This window comes from Anolis carolinensis, chromosome 1 (assembly GCF_035594765.1).
Source record: "Anolis carolinensis isolate JA03-04 chromosome 1, rAnoCar3.1.pri, whole genome shotgun sequence".
In the NCBI taxonomy this organism is placed as follows: domain Eukaryota; kingdom Metazoa; phylum Chordata; class Lepidosauria; order Squamata; family Dactyloidae; genus Anolis; species Anolis carolinensis.
In genome coordinates, this window is record NC_085841.1 from 258,067,631 (window position 1) to 258,086,942 (window position 19,312).

Below are 19,312 nucleotides of genomic sequence, written 5' to 3' on the forward strand. Positions count from 1 at the left end.
GTACGCGGAGTCAGGCCCCGCTCTGCTTCCGGTCCCACTCCCTCCTACGACGCGTCCCTTTCGCCCCGCCCCCTTGGCTGCGTCGTCTCCATGGAGACCGTCGGCGGCGCGAGGCGAGTGTGGGCGGCGCGGGGCGTCTTGTCCTGAACTGAGGAGATGAGCGTGAGGTAGAAGCTGCGCCTGGCTGAGGCAGACCCACTTTCGGGCTCGAAGCGCCCGTCCACACGACAAGCGGGCCCTTGACGGGTCTGGACCCTTTACAGACACCTCTCGGGGATTCCGTGACCGCTCAGCCTCCGCCGCCGCCATTCTTCCTCCCGCTGAGCCTGCTGGCGGCAGATTTAGAGGGCGATTTGTGTTCAGGATGTCGCGCACAGGCCGCGGTAAGTGCAGCACGAAGGGAAAGGGGGGGGGGGGGAGAGAGACAAGAGAGCTACGTTTAAGTATCTGAAAGGATGTCACATGAGGAGGGGCGAGCTTGTTTTCTGCTGCTCTGAAGGCCAGGACACAACGAAGCAATGGATTCAAATTGTAGAACGAGGCATCCCACCTAAACATGAGGAAGAACTTCCTGACTGTAAGAGCTATTTAACAGAGGAACTTTCTGCCTCGGAGTGTGGCGGAGTCCCATTCTCATAGGGGTTTGAATATACAGTAGAGTCCCACTTATCCAAGCTAAACGATCCGGCAGAAGCTTGGATAAGCGAATATCTTGGATAATAAGGAGGGATTAAGGAAAAGCCTATTAAACATCAAATTGGGTTATGATTTTACAAATTAAGCACCAAAACATCATGTTATACAACAAATTTGACAGAAAAAGTAGTTTAATACGCAGTAATGTTATGTTGTAATTACTGTATTTACAAATTTAGCACCAAAATATCATGATATATTGAAAACATTGACTACAAAAATGGCTTGGATAATCCAGAAGCTTGGATAAGTGAGACTCTACTGTAATAACAATAATAACAATAATAATATTTATATCCCACTTTTTCACCCTAAACGGGCCCCAAAGCGGTTTACAACTTTATATAAAAGAAAATACAAAACAATATACATATATAAAGCAATAACCAATAAGAACAAATTTACAATAAATAAATAAACATATTTAAAAACATATGTCTAATACAATTATTGCAGGCAACTCAACAAGACAGATGGTAAAGTTAGCATGACTCAATAAAAGCTGAATGGCCATCTGTTGGGGGTGCTCCGATTGTGTACTTCTGCCTGGCAGAATGGGCTTGGACTGGATGGCCCTTGAGGGGTCACTGTGGTTCTATGGCTTGGGTGGTGGTTGCTGTACTTACAGAGAAACAAAAACGCACATTGATTTTTGCTGCCACTATTACCATTTCCCTTATTTCCTCTTTGACATCCAGGGTTTGTGGAATACAGTCAGTCTTCCTCTTTGTTGACTGATTCTTCATCCACAGATTTAACTACCCACAGCTTGAAAATGTTCCACACACAATAATAATAATAATTTTAAAAATACCCCCACAGGCTACAGCACAGTTAAAATACACAAAATAAAGGACCATAAAATACATATATTAAAAAAGATCAAAGATTAAAATACCGATACTAATAAAATGTAAATTACAAAATCATGGTTTAATATTGACTGGGTAGGCCTGCCGGACAAACCTTGATTATGCTATTCTATGTAAGAGATTACATTTTGCCACTATATATAATGGGATGAACATCCATGGATTTTGGTATCCACAGTTAATTATAGTTATGAATTAGCAAGAAAAATCATTTTATGGTTGGGGGTCACCACAACTTGAGGAACTGTATTAAGGGATCGTGGCATTATGTTGAGAACCACTGTTCTAAGCCAATGAATCTTCTTTTTACAATATTGCTTCTCTCACTTTCTCCCTCTCCACATGTTTTTCTGCAGATTTGAGATCTTTGTCTGAAGGACTTATGAGTGACTGGGTTGGTGGAAACGCTTTGTACCCCGGTATGTTATGAGAATGAGCTGGTGCTCTTGTCTGGGATGCAGGCATTGAGATTCCACAACTCTCGGCCAGGAAAATGCTCCAAACCAGCAACTACAGCCTGGTGCTCTCTTTGCAGTTCTTACTGCTATCCTTTGACCTCTTTGTCAACTCTTTCTCTGAACTGCTGCGCATGGCCCCTGTTATCCAGCTTGTGCTCTTCATGTGAGTATGGCTCGGCAGTGCATGTGCATCAGTGTCTACGTTTAGAATGTATTTGCCTCACTAAAAAGGTTAACATGATAAAAAGGAACACTTACTATTCTATAGTTATAAAATCCATAGACAGACACACACATATACAGTTGGCTCTCCATATCCTTGGATTCTGTACCTGCAGACTCAGCCGTCTACAAATTGAAACTATTTTTAAAATCATTACAAAAACCTTGTTTTTACTGTTTAAATGAGATTGTTTTTCTACACCATTGTCTATAATGGGACTTGAGCATCCTTAGATTTTAGTATCCACGCCAGGAGCTTTGATACAAACCCCCAGCAGATACTAAGGGCCTATTGTACTACTGCAGAGTGGTGTTTTGAATAAGTGACTTGGAATAGAGATTGGTACAGTGTATGTGCTTTCTGAAATCTAAGTGGTTCATATCTAAATAGTGTTTTGAAGAAGCTATTGCTAAATAAACCACTGATGTTATATATTTTTCCTATGGCTGCAAGTTCAGTGCTCACTATATGTATATGTGTTTTCTAAACTATGACTACCAGTGAGTGGCAGGAGGGAAAATGAGTGAATTGTAAATAGGTGTCATTACATGGCATTCTTCTGTCAAAAGATTTGGATATTTTTTCTATCATTGTTGGGAGTAATGGCCAGAGGAAATGAATAGTTAGGTTAATATACTTCGTAGGTTTATGTTTTTCTAGTAGCAGGTGACTGCTTTCTACAGTATGTAAGGCATCCATCAATCTCTGTCTCATTGAACTGTCTGTTTGTTTTACAGCATTCAGGATATTGCAATCCTCTTCAATATTATTATCATCTTCCTCATGTTCTTCAATACCTTCGTCTTCCAGGCTGGCCTGGTTAATCTTCTGTTCCACAAATTTAAGGGAACAATCGTCCTTTCAGGAACATACCTTGCTTTGAGTGTATCCTTCCACATCTGGATCATGGTAGGTCTTTATTTGAGTCATACAAATAATTGTTTGTAATTCATATTGTAAAAGCCCATGTAGAACACAGAGTAATTAAGGTAGCAAATAAAACAGTTAAACATTAGTTTTATATGTTTTCCTTCCCCATGCCTCAGAGTGAATTCAGTACTATGTACGAAGTCGTAGCTTTAGTTAATATGGGTAAAATGCAGTTTTGTTTTGGTGTACTCAACAAAAAGGTACTGTGATAACAGAAGAAGTAGTGAGCACAAGTGCAGGTTAATAGAACATTTTCTGCCTAAGGCTTCAAAAAACAGTTATGCATGAATATAAATCTCTTTGAAAACGTATTTGGTGAAAAGTAACAAAATCGATAAATTGGAAACTTTAGAGAAGAAGGTAGCCATGCAGGCACTATCACTGAAACGCAAGAAATCCCTTGCAGAGATTTTCTTAAGATTTCTCAACTTTTTTTCGCACTCCTGCCTAAATACCCTAAAGGCTCCAGGCCCTGTCTGATCCTGAAAGCAAAGCAATTCTGGTTAGTGCTTGGATGGGAGGCTACTAACAAATACCGGGTACTGTAGGCTATATTACAGAGGAAGGGACTGGAAAAACCACATTTGAGTATTCTTTGCCGTAAGAACACTCTATAAGATTCTTGTAGTTGTCATAAGTCAACAAGTAACTTGGAGGTGCACATACACAATTAAAATCAATATAAACAGCTTCTAGTACAGGTGTACAGTATTTCTAGGACAGAAGCTGCCTTTTGGGAGGGATGGAGAGTTCCATTTATAGATATTTTTAAAATAGATATCAACCCAGTTATTATTCCCTCTGTGCATCTGCAGGTACTACTAGATCACAAAATATGTCATTCATTTGTTCTTTCTATACCGTACAATTGTAAATACTCTCCTGCAGCTGTCTTATTTGTGAGTGTCTCCATGATGGTGATATTCAAAGAATTGGACCCCGGGGATGAGCCAAAGTGCCCTCTTAACATAAAAAAATGGTATCATTGAAACAAGCTTAGCAGAAAGGATCCATTATTATAATTTGTCTCAAAACCTAACTACCACCATGGATTATAGTACTGTGTATCCTTATAGCTTGATAGCTCTTTGTTCTGCATACACTTGGGTACTAAATCAGCTTCAAACATTTCATAATTTTGACAGTGTTAAGATAGAATTTCCTATTACCATGATTAGCTCATCTCAGGAGACCATTCAGTTGCTTTTTAATCTTCCCTTACCAAAGTTTGACACGTTTCTGCTTTGTTCTGCTTTTGACAGTTCCAGTTTGTTATAGTTCCTCTTTAAATCTTCAGTGAGAGAATGAGTCCAAATGCACAGGTCACTACTTTTATTTAAATCTTTTTTTACTTTTCAAATAAGCAGACATTTGTTTGTTCCTTGTTGGTATAGTTCATTATGTGACCTAATTCTCAGTATGGCCTGTCTCAATGATATAAGCTGACCTAATTTTACTTTTTTTAGTTATCTGCATCTGAGATCTATGCAAAATGAATGGCCTTGCATATGTTGTCATTTAAATGAGCTTTTAGACGTGTCAGTTTGGATTTGCATTATAGTCTGCAGTACACTAAGGACTAATGTGCCTACCACAGTCTATATATTACATTTTTTTCAGAAGATGATCTTGTATGTATCTGTGATTGTGTGTCATCTCTTAGCTGAGATGGTTAGTTTTTGATTTGCAGTTTCTGTAGTTTGGAAGATCTATAGGAAGCAACTCTTCTGATATGGATTGTACCCTAATTATTTTATTGCAACTCTAACTATAAACAGAAATGGAGAGTTTTGGTTATGACTATATCAAAGAGCATTATTGGCTCACAATTTGTTTTATTATATTTACAGTAAAGTCCAGTAGTATGCTAGATGTTTGATACTACTCATTATTATTGGAGAACTGAAAATGTTTCACTTGTTGATCAAACTTTTGACTGAAGCATTGTTTATATTCCTTTATTCCATTGGATTATGGTCCAGTATTAGGGGTCAGTTTGGATCACTCAAATCTTCCAGGATAGGTACTGACTGTATTTGTGGCACCCTGCAGTTAGATTTAAATTTTGACTTGTTTGGGTAGCAGTTTTGCTATCTCATATATATTGTATAACACATGACTTGAGTTTTAGGAACTGTTAACTCACAGAATTTATTTCCTAAACAGATTTGAGAATTCCACAGAAACACCATCATTTGAACTAATTAAAAGATTTGCCTTTGGACCTACTGGTCTATAGAAACTGATATCTATAAGTGGCAAGAAATTATGTAGTAGTTGTGTTCAAACAGTGATCAAGAAGCAAATTTGGTTTTGGAGCTTTGTAACTTGGGGTAGGCATCATGTGGCCTATTGTTGTTGGACAGCACCTCCCAGTACTCCAAACCACGAACTATGTTGACTAAGACTAATGGGAATTGCAGTGCAGCAGCATTTGGAGAGCCATACGATTGTAGCAGATGAAATTCTGTATTTTCCATTTTGCTACAATTGATTATATTTGTGACTTACTTTTTCAATGCCAACAGAAGCTGGGATTCAAGAATAAATTAGACAGAAGGTAGACCAGAACCCTCTAATACATGTCTAAGTGATCTGTAGTAGATTGGCAATGATTCCTGACTTTAGAATGCTGAACTATTACAACAACATTACTACCCCCATACAGAATTTTAAATGCTTGTGCTGAAGAGTCTGACTTCATTTTTAATATTCATAACAAATTCCTAGGCCCAGAATTCTTTAATTGCATGTGCCTTTTGTCTAACACTCTTATAAGTAGATCTTTGGAGTTTATTCAAAATTTAAATAGATCAGATTCTTCAAGTTTGAAGACTGACCATCCCTGATTGTTTACATCCGTTGCTGTTCAGAGATACTTTGCCAAAGAATTGATACAGCCCATCTCATTTAGGCTGTTGAAACTGAAACGTAATTTTGAAAGGTTTGTTCCTATGAAATAGTGTAACAGAGATGATGAAGTTTTAATGTAATATCTGATTGCAGTTGGTCTTCCATATCCATGAAATCTGCCAGTTCTGGCTTGAAAATATTTTTTTAAACCATTCAGAAAGCAAACCTTGATTTTGCCATTATACAAGAGACACCATTTTGCTATGCTACTGTGCATAATGAGACCCGAACATCCACAGATTTAGAGATCCATGGGGGGTCCTTGAACCAAACCAATGGATACTAAGGGCCCACTGTATTTTGCTGAAACAGCTGTAAGTAACAAAAAATGCATGGTATAGCTTTTTTTCTACTAGGAGAAAAGTATTTCATTCCCAAAGCAATCACTGTATTAGATATATTCGTGGCAACAAATACACCTACGTCATGAACCTATGGGAGCTAAATTGGCTTATTTTCCTCTCTACTTCTCAACATATTTTTCTGTTGTATCTTCTCTGTTACATTTTGTGCTGTTATTTTAAACAATAACCTTGTGTGTGTGACTTGGTAGAAGAGACATTACATATATGATAGCTAATTAATAATCATGTGATAATTGGTGACTCATTAGAGATCAGTGACCCATTATATTACATGCATTAATTTACTACCACATCTTTGATTCATTTAATTTATCCAGAGTAACGCTTCAGTCTGACTAGTTTCCTGGACTTTGCTCTATCAGGCAGGAGGCTTTAAGAGGATTTTCTGGGATCTGTTGTTAGGAGCTAGAATAGGTCTGGGCATTCTTTATAAATCTGCTGATCCGATTAACCTTTCTGTGCTCCCTGAGTTGTTCCCCAGCACTTGCACCCATCCCATGTGGTGTCTAGATGCTCAATCATTAGGGTAGATTGGAAGGAGAGAGATCTGCTTTGGTTCAAAACACGAGTTTGAGGAGATCTCAAGTAGAATGAGCTTGTGAAAGTGCTCATGTAGCCTTAGTGTTGTTAATGTTGCTTGAAGTCTTATGGAAAGTCATGTCAACTTTTAATGTGAGCCATTTTATAGGTTTCATTTTATCAGTGGATGTGTTCTACTGAATAAATGGAGTAGGGAATATATGTGCAGTGACAATTCAGCGAAGTTGTGTGTCAATTTTAACTCTGGTGTTTCTTCTGAAAATATCTGAGCTTTTAAAGAACACAGGACTCGTGTGAGTGTTTTTAAAATATTCATTTGGACAAGAATAACTAGGAAGCAGTATTTAAAATAAATGAACTTGAGTCCCAAATGTGTCCTGGCAGTAATGAAAGCATACAACAATATTCCAGTGTCAAAATCTATATTAGCCCTGTACACTCAAGCAAAATCCACAGAGTGAAACTTGCCCCTCATTGAGAGGTATATAGACTTGAAGCTTTAATATCCGATTTCCTTGGAAACAAAACAGTTGGCCTTCCTTCTATCGCAGAGATTTGGGTGGTTGAAAGATGGGAATGTATGGTCTTCCAGATATTACTGGATTGTGGTTCTATCAACCCAATGGGAGATGATTCAACTGAAATAATTTTAAAACAAAGGCCTCATTTGTTCTAGATTGTTGAATTTATTTTTAAAGGTTTTTTAATTACTATATTCAAAGTTGTAGAAATTACTGTATCTAATTGTAGAAGCAGTGTCTCTGGTCTAGAGAAGCTTGATAGAAGAGTAATTTTTTTAAAAGACTGGATGGGAAGTTGGTGAGCTTTATGTTGCAGGAGGAACAATTTTTCATGTTGAATTTGTTTTCTTGTTAAAGGATTGCTTTTTAACACTTTATAATGTATTTCCTACAGAACCTCCGCTGGAGAAGTTCCAATTATTTTGTTTGGACTGATGGACTGCAGACCCTCTTTGTTTTCCAAAGACTGGGTAAGTGCTAGAATGTATCACTTTGTCCTCTGTATCATGAGTTGTAGGCAGAGCTATAGAAGCTGTCATGAAGTGGCTCCAGGGAGAGTTGTCACGCAGAATGCAGCTGGGAGAAAAAGGAAGGGAAGGACTTTTAGAAGGTTTCTGATACAGAGCTATTGAATCCTTTTGTTCAGTAATGAATGCATCATGTGGCTGCATTGCTTCTTGTTTGAGGTGAAATTCTTTTCTACCTCTGTCTGGAGACTTGTTGAGGTTTTAATCTAGGATCTTCTACCTACAAAGCTTGCAGTCCACCCAGGTTAGGCAGGTATTGAAAATGCTTTGCTTGCTGGGTACATTAGTACCTTTCTTGATCATGACTGACTCCCTTCCCCAAGAACAATGGAAAGGTTTCCATAAAGCTAGTTGTAACAGAAAACCCAACTATAATGGGGATTTTTGTTTATGTTATTAATGTTGGCTTATGGCAAAGGTAAGCAGGAGTTAGCTACTTCTGATTGGTTGTGCGTCGCCATGGTAACGTAGCTACTGCTGTAGAAATGTAACTTTGGAGAGGCTAGCAAGAAAGGGGCAGAGCTAACTGAAAGGAAAAAGGAGGGAACATTTAAAAAGTGATCTCAGTTCTAGCTAGGGAGCTAGAAGGAAGACATCTGTATTTCAGTTTCTAGCTATAGAGCTAGAAGGAAGACGTCTGTATTTGAGTTTTCTAGCTGGTGAGCTAGAAGGAAGACGTCTGTATTTGAGTTTTCTAGCTGGTGAGCTAGAAGGAAGATGTATGTGTTCAAATTGTAGCTTCCAATGTTATATTGAAGAAATAAGAGATTAATTTAGGTCTGCGTTCTCAGTTTGGTAGGAGCCCCGGTGGCGAAGTGTGTTAAAGCACTGAGCTGCTGAACTTTTCAGATCGAAAGGTCCCAGGTTCAAATCCCGGTAGCGGAGTGAGCTCCCACTGTTGCTTCAGCTTCTGCCAACCTAGCAGTTTGAAAACATGCCAATGTGAGTAGATCAATAGGTACCGCTCCGGCGGGAAGGTAACGGTGCTCCATGCAGTCATGCCGGCCACATGACCTTGGAGGTGTCTACGGACAACGCCGGCTCTTCGGCTTAGAAATGGAGATGAGCACCAACCCCCAGAGTCAGACATGACTGGACTTAACATCAGGGGAAACCTTTACCTTTACCTCTCAGTTTGGTAGAACTGAGAGGAATAGGGAGTCTTAGGTTTCAGTCAGTTTGACTATAGTGAAGAGTAATTTTGAGATTAAAGTACCCAGTCAGAAAGGCGGAGGAGATAGATAGATAGATAGATAGATAGATAGATAGATAGATTAGATAGATAGATATGAAGGAAAAGATAGTGCATCAACAAGTTAAACTAAGTTTAAGTGTTTGGAAAGTTATTTATCAACAGCTTTGTGTAACCAAGTGAGTGCAAGACAATATCTATTATAACCAAGTGGAACTGAAGTAAAAACAACGTTGTAACAAGATACGCTTATGTGCCAAAGAATTCATAATAAACATTTCTTTGTTTTCAATAAAAGATAGTCTTCGAGTTGTGAACTGCACTACACAAGAGTCAGCAAAGATTCTTCCATCACTCTCCCCCTCAATACCACATCACCTCATACGCACACACGCATATGTGTATATTATTGGCAATGGTTGGGATATTGAAAAAGAGATTTCCCTTTGCCTGATCGTGAAGTGCTTCTTACATATTTATTGGTTGCAGCGGTGGGATATCAACGCAAAGATTCCCCCTGCCTGAAAGAGCCTTGCTCTTACATTTTAATGGTGGCAGTGGTGGGATATTAAGAAAAAGGTCCCCGTCCCCCCCCCCCCCCCCGTCTGAAAGAGCCTTTTCTTTTACACTAGTCAAATCAATAATGCAGAAAGTGATGAAGACCTTTCTGACTCTAACCTTTTTATTGGTTGCAGCGGCTGTGCTTTATTACTATTTCTATAAGAGGACAGCTGTGCATTTGGGAGACCCTCGTTTCTACCAGGACTCTCTCTGGCTTCGGAAGGAGTTTGCTCAAGTCCGCAGCTGACAGCAATTACTGGGCTGCCTGAACTGAAATCACTCTGCTGCAATATCAAGGAGACTTCATCAGTATCTTTCAGGATGTCATCCCTTCCTAGCTATTCGCAGTCACCTGTTTCTATTGTTCTGGTTCTAAAACTTACATGATCACATGACATCATCCACATCCTAAATTCAATGCACTTCAGATTACTTATCAATGAAGCTTCTCTTTTGTGGATTCTCTGCTTTGTGCTACATGCTTTCGATCCTCCAGGCACTCTGTATCCTCCATCCAGATCTTCAGACTGTATTTTTTTCCTGGATGTGGCTGCAGCCTTACTGAGGAACAATCTGAAGTGCCAAATGGGATTGGCAAGAACTCAACAAGTAGCAGTTTCCTCCTTGAGGAATATTCCCTCATCATGTATTCCACACCATCTGTCAAAAAGGCCTCTTGCCTTCATTAATACCACTGGCAATGCAACTAAGCATAAAAGGACAATTCTCTAGCTTTGCAATATTGCTTTTCTCTGGGAAAACTTATTCTCAAGGAGTTATTAGACTTGTCTTTTGTACTTGTATTTTTATTAACTACGAGAAAATAAATATGGGGTTTTTTTTTCAGAAACCATGTGATTATTTTGCATTAATCCTTTCTTTCACTATCCTGATATAAAGAATGTCTCCCTACTTACCTAATGATCAGTCTAGTATTCATCTTAAAACTAAATTGTTTAATGGGTTGCTGTGAGTTTTCTGGGCTGTACAGCCATGTTCCAGAAGCATTCTTTCCTGACATTTCACCCACATTTATGGCAGGCATCTTCAGAGGTTGTGAGGTCTGTTGGAAATTAGGCAAGTGTGGTTTATATATCTGTGGAATGATGTCCAGGATGGGAGAAAAAAAAACTCTTGTCTGTTTGAGGTATGTGTGAATATTGCAATTGGCCGCCTTGATTAGCACTGAATGGCCTTGCAGCTTCAAAGCCTGGCCAATTCCTGCCTGGGGAATCCTTTATTGGTAGATGTTAGCTGGCCCTGATTGTTTCTTGTCTGGAATTCCCGTCTTCTGGGTGTTGTTCTTTATTTACTGTCCGGATTTTAGAGTTTTTAAAATACTGGTAGCCAGATTTTGTTCATTTTTGTGGTTTCTATTGTTTAATAAAGTTCCATTATAGAAGAAGCATGAAAAAGAAAAAGACACAGGTTGAGTATCCCTTATCTGGAATCCCAAAATAATCAGAAATACTAAATTGTCCACATTGGTGGTTTAGAGGGGGACACCTTTGCTCTCTGATGGTTCATTGTACATAAACTTTTTTACATGCACCAAATTAATAAAATATTGTGTATAAAATTCTTTCCAGGGTATAAGGTATATAAGAAAGAATGAACTTGGGTGTTTAAACATGGCTCCCTCTTCAAGACATGCCATCATGTGTATGTGCAAGGCCAATCCGTAAAAATCCAAACATTTTTGATCCCAAGCATTTCTGACAAGAGACTCTCAACCTGTACTTCTATTGCCCAGGGTTAAGGCAGAAATAAGGGGCAAAAACATGGTTTTGAAACAGAGCAACCACCAAATCCAGTATGTACTCAAAGCCTAGGGTATAGAAGCCAAGACAGGCTGTAGCAATGGAAAAATTGCTTCATATACTCACTGAAAAGGGAGGAAGGATAAATGGGCGGAAAGTCTTCGGCATAGATGTTTTCAAGCAGGATCTTAGGGGTCACCCACACTATAGAATGAATTCCACTTTAACTGCTATGGTTTAGTTAGTGCAATGGAATAGTGGGAGCTGTAGTTTTATAAGGTCTTGAGCCTTCTCTGCCAGAGTGTCACTACAAACCCTAGGATTGCATCGCATTGAGCTAAGGCAGTTAAAGGGGTCAATGCATCAATTCTACAGTGTAGGCCAGGCATGAGCAAAGTTGGGCCCAGCAGGTGATTGGACTTCAACTCCCACCATTCCTAACAGCCTCAGGCCCTTTCCTTTTCCCCCTCAGCCGCTTAAGCGGCTGAGGGGGAAAAGGAAAGGGCCTGAGGCTGTTAGGAATGGTGGGAGTTGAAGTCCAAATCACCTGCAGGGCCTAACTTTGCCCATTCCTGGTGTAGACGCATCCGAAGGCCTGGTTAATCCTTGGTTCTTAGCTCTGCATAGTTGCAATGCAAGGCCCCTCTCCGCCCCCCTGATTGGGCGGGGCCAAGGAGTAACTATGGAAACGGAGGCGACCCCTGTCGGGCGCTTGTGAGGACGAAGCGCCACCCTGAGCTGTGCCTACGTTTGCAGCCTAAAGAGGAGGCTACGGGTAGAGCGGCTCCGACCCCATAGCGGAAGTGACGTCTTCATCCCTAAGTCAAGCCCTTCTCTATGGAGCACAGGTCCCGCTCCGCTTGACATCCGGGCGAGGATCGCTAGGCTTTCTGCGTAGTGGTGTCCATGGAGATGGAAGATGGCGCCTCGCAGTAAGTGGTGCCAGGGACTGGGGAGGTCATACTGCATTAATTCTACGATATAGATGCACCCAGGGTCACGTTGGGACGAGCTGTGACCCTGGAAGGAAGTGGGGAAAGGAAAGGAGAACTGAGGGAGGAGAAAGGGGAAACCTCTCTTCAGTCAGTAGTCCGAATATATGGAAGATCCAGACTCAGCAGTATGGATACTGTGTTCTTGAAGGCTTTCATGGCCGGAATCACTGGGTTGCTGTGAGTTTTACGGGCTGTATGGCCATGTTCCAGAAGCATTATCTCCTGGCATTTCTCTCACATCTATGACAGGCTTCCTCAGAGGTTGTGAGGTATATTGGAAACTAAGCAAGTGGGGTTTATATTTCTGTGGAATGCTCCGAGTGTGAGAAAGAACTCTTGTCTGTTGGAGACAAGTGTGAATGTTGCAATTAATCACCTTGCTTATCATTGACAAGTCTTGCAGCAAAGGACAAGGGGATCCTCTCCCCTCTGCAGGAGTCTACCATATACCATGCAGCTGTGGACAAGTCTACATAGGGACCACCAAATGCAGCATTGCCCAAACACAAATCAAGGAACATGAGAAGCACTGCAGACTAATCCAACTAGAAAAGTCAGCCATAGCAGAGCACTTGATGAACCAACCTGGACACAGCCTATTATTTGAGGACACAGAAATGCTGGACTACTCCAACAACTACCATGTCAGACTTCGCGTAGAAGCCACTGAAATCCACAAGCATGTGGACAATTTCAACAGAAAGGAGGAAACCATAAAAATGAACAAAATGGCTATCAGTATTTAAAAACCTCTAAAATCGGGACAGTAAATAAAGAACAACACTCAGAAGACAGGGGAATTGAAGGCATGAACAATCAGGGCCAGCTAACACCTCCCAACAAAGGATTCCCCCAGACAGTAAGCAGCTAGACCTTGAAGCCTATAGGTTATTCATTGCTAATCAAGGTGGCCATTTGCAACATTCACACCTGCCACAGGAAGACAAGTGTTCTTTCTTCCACTCTGAACATTCCACAGATATATAAACCCCACTCGTCTAGTTTCCAACACCTCACAACCTCTGAGGAGGCCTGCCATAGATGTGGGTTCAATGTCAGGAGAGAATGCTTCTAGAACATGGCCATACAGCCCAGAAACTCACAGCACCCCAGTGGTTCCGGCTATGAAAGCCTTTGACAACAGTATAGATGGGTTGGCAAATCCTGAGGTCCCCTTCATACCACGTCGTTAAAGTGCTATGATCCCACTTTAAATGGGATCTTGTGGGATCCTGTGGCATTGTTACATGTATGTATAGCTCGCCTTTTCTCTTTTAAGAGTGACTCGAAGCAGCTAACAATGCTAAAAACAATACAACTCACAATTTGAAATCTAACACATATAAACACTAAAATAGAATTAAACATTAAATATTAAAATAGCTAAAACAATCAAAACCTATTAAAATAATTAATTTGTTCAGAGGCACCAGAGGAGCTCTCTGGCTAACCATGCCTCTTCCTAAGCTTCCAGTTCTAGGATTCCAGGGCATGTTGCCATGGCAGCCAAAGTTGGATATAGTGCTTCAGTGTGTGGTATGAGAGGATCCTTCCACTCTGTTACCTTGCCTACAACTCTTGGCCAGTCATGGGGTGCATCTTCACTGTGAAATTAATGCAGTTTGACACCACTTTAACTGCCATGTCTCAATATGGAATCATGGAGATGTAGTTTTACACAGCCTTTATTTTTCTTTGCCAAAGATTGTTGGGGCCTCAGGATCTAATAGAATTTTGCTGTGGCAAAGTGGCAACAAACTGCACTAATTCCTCTGTGCAGCTGCACACATGGTCCAGATACTATTTCTGCTCCCCCTTGCAAATTCTCTGCAGTGAGTCTTAGTTTTACCTTGGACAACTATAACCTAGCCATAATCTTATTGTGCAAGTTTTGCAAGTGCCATAACTGCATCAAGACTGATTTTTTGCCATTTGGGGCTCATTGTTATGAAATGGTGATGTATTGTTCTGATCCTCTTTGAGAGAAAATGTGGGTGGAACAATGAAAGGCCTGTTCCATAAATATTCTTGTTCTGGTTGTACCCGCAGATCGGCAACTGTCCTCTACCCCTCTGGAGATTCTGCTGTTCCTTAATGGCTGGTATTATGCCACGTATTTTCTGCTGGAGATTTTCATGTTTGTCTATAAAGGTGAGCATTAACATCTAACGGATGGGGAGGAAGCATGGAAGAGCATGGCTTGGTTTCCCTTCTGCAAAATGAATCACTTGGGGCAAATCTCCTTTATGATAAGTGAATGTTGTATTGTCTGGTTCATTCCCCATTTTAGTTACTAATTGTTTGAGAGTTCAAGGTTTTTGCAGACCCAATTTGTCACATTTCCTATTTTTTAAGTCTGTCTACTGCCTTAGATAAGAAATAAACTTGTTCAAAAACACAGGGTAGATCTAAATAATAATAATATTAATAATAATAATACCAACAATAATAACAAGTTGACAATTTGACTTTTTGAGTAGCTTGCAATAATTGTATTAGATGTTTTTAAATATGTTTATTACTGATCGTAAATTTGTTATATAGGTTATTTTTTTACATGTGTACATTGTTTTGTATTTAACATAATGTTAACCACTTTGGGTCTCGTTTAGGGAGAAAAATTGGATACAAATAAACAATTATTATTATTATTATTATTATTATTATTATTATTATTATTATTATTATTATTATTATAGGCTAGATCTACATTGTACAATTAATGCAGTTTGACCTCACTTTAACTGCTATGGTTGAATGTGGAATCATGGGACTTGTAGTTTTGCAAGGCCTTTAGCCTTCTCTGCCAAAGAATTCTGATGCTCATCAGGATTCTATAGCTTTGAGCCATTAAAGTTAAAGTGGGGTAAAACTGCGTTAATTCTACAGTGTAAATGTGCCCACAGTGGCTGGTATCTGTTAGTTATGGTTAATATTGATTAGAGTAGCCCTATTTAGTACATTGCTGGATGATGAGTCACACAGAGATAACTAATTAATTCAATGGATACACTCTAGGTAGGACTAAAAGATTTAACCCAGTGTGTTGCGAGAGGTATCGGCTATTCTTTCTCTCCCTCTTTTTTAATTAATATAGCAATTTGTGTATGTCCACAGGACTCCTATTGCCCTATCCTTCTGCTAATCTGGCTTTGGATCTGGTTATGCTCTTCCTCTACCTTGGAATTGAAGTTACAAGGATATTTTTTGGTGAGTTTCAAACAATGGATCCTGATATCAAAAAACAGCACATTCATCTTACAGTGACAAGAACACATTCTGCAGTCTGTTTGCATTGGTCAAAGTAGCATATTTTAAGGAGAATGTGTGACTGCCATAGACATTGTCATTTTAATCCTTTCTACTGTGCTGTACCAGAAAAGAGGTCTTGAGGTGAAACAGAAAGGGGCAATTCCTATTCCATCCTCTCAGAACAGTCTTTTTTACATTCTCATTCAGAAGTAGATAAGGACCATAGCAGCACAAGATAAGGTGGAATAGTAATTTAAGGTTTCTCCAGTCAAGCAGGACTAACTAGAACTATTGTAGGTGAATAATAATAATAATAATAATAATTTTATTCTTATATCCCGCCCCATCTCCCCGGAGGGACTGTAAAATCCAAAGTGTCATTCTTGAATCTGAATTGGGATTCAGTTCTTCAGTTTTAGTGGTTCTTAATAGCAGACTGGAAGTGTGCTTCAGGTAGAATGCATAGGAGAGCAGTCCTACCATTAACCAGAGTGGGGCTTTTGTTTCTGGCCGTATTGAAGCATTTGATCCAACAAGCCAGAACTTGACTGGCATTTGTTACCCCAAAGACCTTTTTATTGGCTGCCACAAGACTAGAATGATCTGCAGAAGAGATCCATCAGTTAAAGAGCTGTTGGAATTTAAGGCACAACTGAAGACCTATCTCTCCTGGCAGGCCTACTCAAGGCCCTTCTACACAGCCATATAAACCAGATTATCAAGGCAGATAATCCACAATACCTGCTTTGAACCAGATTATCGGAGCCAAAGATCAATCACCCCAAAACCCTACCTGTATGCACAGTTCGGCATGATAGGGCTGTGTGCCAAGTTTGGTCCAGATCCGAAGTTGGCTGGGTTTAGTGCTAACTATATAAGGGTGAACTACAACTCCCAGAGCCGAAGGAGAATCACCCCTAAACCCTGCCTGTATGCTCAGTTGGGCATGATGAGGCAGTGTGCCAAGTTTGGTCCAGATCCGAAGTCGGCTGGGTTCAGTGCTAACTATATAAGGGTGAACTACAACTCCCAGAGCCAAAGGAGAATCACCCCAAAACCCTGCCTATATGCTCAGTTGGACATGATGAGGCAGATAATCCAGTTCAATGTGGATTTTATACAGCTGTGTGGAAGGGGCCTCAGTCAATTTTAACATGTGAATTTTTTTCTGCATTTTATTGATGTGGTCTTGTGTCATATCTAATAGTGTTGTGTTTTATTGTTCTTCTTTAGCCATGTTGTACCCTGCCTTGAGCCTCAAGGAAAAGCGAGTTATTATTACTATTACTATTTATTTTCTGCCCATCAAGAAAGGGCGGTAAGCAGATACGTTATTATATTTTTCCTGCCAGAGCTGGAGAGAACTGCTTGTGAATTTTAGTTTTATTTGTTGATCTTGCATACCAAAAGACTTTGACTGTGTACCTTGATGTGAGCTCTTTGTTACTGTTCCTCAGGCATCAGAAGGTTTTTAGGTTAACCCTGACCTGACATCCTGTTCAACCTCCTGTAGGTTTATACTAAATCTAAGTCCTTCACCCGTCTTATTTTGTGTATGGTAGGCTCAAAAGGGAACCTATGCCAGCGGAAAGTACCACTTGCCATCAGTCTGGCACTAACCTTTCCTGCAGCAGTGATGGCAGCCTATTACCTGCTACTACAAACCTATGCCCTGCGGCTGGAAGCCATCCTCAATGCGATCCTGCTTCTCTTCTATGCTGTTGAACTGTTGCTGGGCATTCTTACTCTGGCCGCCTTTTCCAGGTACCCTCTTGTGAACGTTTTTGCTATTTCAGGGAAAAAGCCATGTGTGTTCTTGGTTGACTTCTCTACTCCATGGTTTGAGAAGTTTGAGGATACATCCATAGTTAAGATCTCAGAGAGACTGTGTGCTTCATTAAAAAGAGGAACTAAGATCAGAATTATGTAATAGCAGGCTTCTCGATATGTGGAAATAAGGAAAAACAGTTGAGGAGAAGAGATGGTCAATTTTACAACACTCAGGCCCCCTCTACACTGCCATATAAAATCCAGATTATCTGCTTTGATAATCTGGATTATATGGAAATGTAGTCTTGTATAATCCAGTTCAAAGAAGATACTGGGAATTTTCTGCTTTAATAATCTGGATTATCTGGATAATCTGGCAGTGTAGAAGGGGCCTAAAACAGCATGAATAGATGGAATATAGGATAGTGTCTTATATTTAGATGGATTTGGGTCCATTTAGCGCTTAGCTGTACTGAAGTAGGAATTATGTAGCCCTTCAGGTGGTTCAATGATAATTACCAAGAATTCTCATCATTGGCCATATTGAAAGTTGCAATACAACTGATTATGGAAAGATGCTTGATTGCCTATTCTGCACTGATTGGCAAGAGCAGATCAGGGTTTGAAAAAGGATTCCCCCCAAAACCCTTTTTCCAATTATAATGGCAAAGATTTAACTGAATAACTTTTTAAAGCAAAGCATGGGGCCCTTCTCCAAATAATATAAATGGAAAACATGCTATGATAAATAAGGACTTCTGAGCATTATTCCTAACTTTTCTGTAAATGCTCTTGGGTTAAGTTCTTTTTTAATCAAAATATTTGCTACATAATTCTCTCATTTGTTGTGTCTGTTGGGTTTGTTTCCTCAAGAAGATAATCAGTGGAACATCCAATACACTCCTGCCTGTTTTGGCTAAGGGCCCTTCCACACAGTCCTATATCCCAGAATATCAAGGCAGAAAATCCCACAATATCTGCTTTAAACTGGGTTATCTGAGTCCATACTGCCATAGATTCCAGTTCAAAGCAGATAATGTGGGATTTCATGGGGAACTTCAGTTGCTGATATCTTTCTGTTATGTCTTTTTATTTTCTGAAGTTTGGATTCATACTGAGTGGCTACCTGGGCTCCATTGTGTGGAGATCGAAGTGTAAGGCTGGAGGAACCCTTCATTTCTACGGCTGGGCCAAGATGAGGTTTGGGGTTCAGCTCCATGTGCAAGCCAAAAGAAGATGCTGTAGGTACCTCTTTTCCTCCAGACATGTCCGGACAAGGGGCAGCAATTATCTGTAACAGGACCACCATCATCCTAGCATTCCTTTTGGAAGGTGGCAGTTTTTCTAGACCAATTCTACAGTTTGGACCATTCAGCTCTGCCTGATCTATAGATGGTGGCACCCTTCAAGTGCAGTGTACTTCAACTCCTTCAGAAGGAGGCATTCTGACATGGGGTCAATAATCTAGCATGTGTGCAGCGACTCCCATTGTGGCATTTTTGTCAAATCCTCCCTAATTCTGTAACCACCTGTGTCCTATCCCTGCGAGGGCACAGGGTTTTGTGGGCAGTGGATCATGGACTCTTTCCCTCACTCAGTATTGTGATGTGTATTGACAATTTGTGATACTTGGTTTTTTACTGTAGCTGTGGAATAAATATTTATTTTTCAACTTCTGGAGCCAGATGGAGTTCTTCTTTCTTTTTTTTTTTTCAAGAAACACAGGGTGCATCTACA

At 40.1% G+C, this 19,312-nt stretch overlaps 1 protein-coding gene and 1 long non-coding RNA gene across 4 annotated transcripts; one reads left to right on the forward strand and one right to left on the reverse strand.

Moving 5' to 3' along the window:
• The first annotated feature begins 76 nt into the window (after nucleotides 1-76).
• tmem138 (transmembrane protein 138) lies at nucleotides 77-19,247 on the forward strand. Of its 3 annotated transcripts, XM_008115857.3 has the most exons (8): nucleotides 83-383; nucleotides 1,925-2,189; nucleotides 2,987-3,158; nucleotides 7,913-7,988; nucleotides 14,603-14,704; nucleotides 15,671-15,763; nucleotides 17,368-17,569; nucleotides 18,678-19,247. In XM_008115857.3, exons 2-8 carry the CDS (start codon nucleotides 2,062-2,064, stop codon nucleotides 18,691-18,693), a joined length of 789 nt encoding a protein of 262 aa, XP_008114064.1. In that variant the 5' UTR covers nucleotides 83-383; nucleotides 1,925-2,061; the 3' UTR covers nucleotides 18,694-19,247. The 3 variants fall into 3 exon arrangements, with proteins under 3 accessions (XP_003224179.1, XP_008114064.1, XP_003224165.1); XM_003224131.4 differs by lacking the exons at nucleotides 14,603-14,704; nucleotides 15,671-15,763; nucleotides 17,368-17,569; nucleotides 18,678-19,247 and adding an exon at nucleotides 9,933-10,642 and having other exon boundaries at nucleotides 77-383; XM_003224117.4 differs by lacking the exons at nucleotides 83-383; nucleotides 1,925-2,189; nucleotides 2,987-3,158; nucleotides 7,913-7,988 and adding an exon at nucleotides 12,257-12,490.
• Nucleotides 7,664-11,972, reverse strand: LOC134295331 (uncharacterized). The gene is made up of 2 exons (XR_010001875.1): nucleotides 11,685-11,972; nucleotides 7,664-8,094 (listed from the first exon to the last, which is right to left on the reverse strand). It is a non-coding gene; the product is annotated as an uncharacterized LOC134295331 (long non-coding RNA).
• Nucleotides 19,248-19,312: the final 65 nt, after the last annotated feature.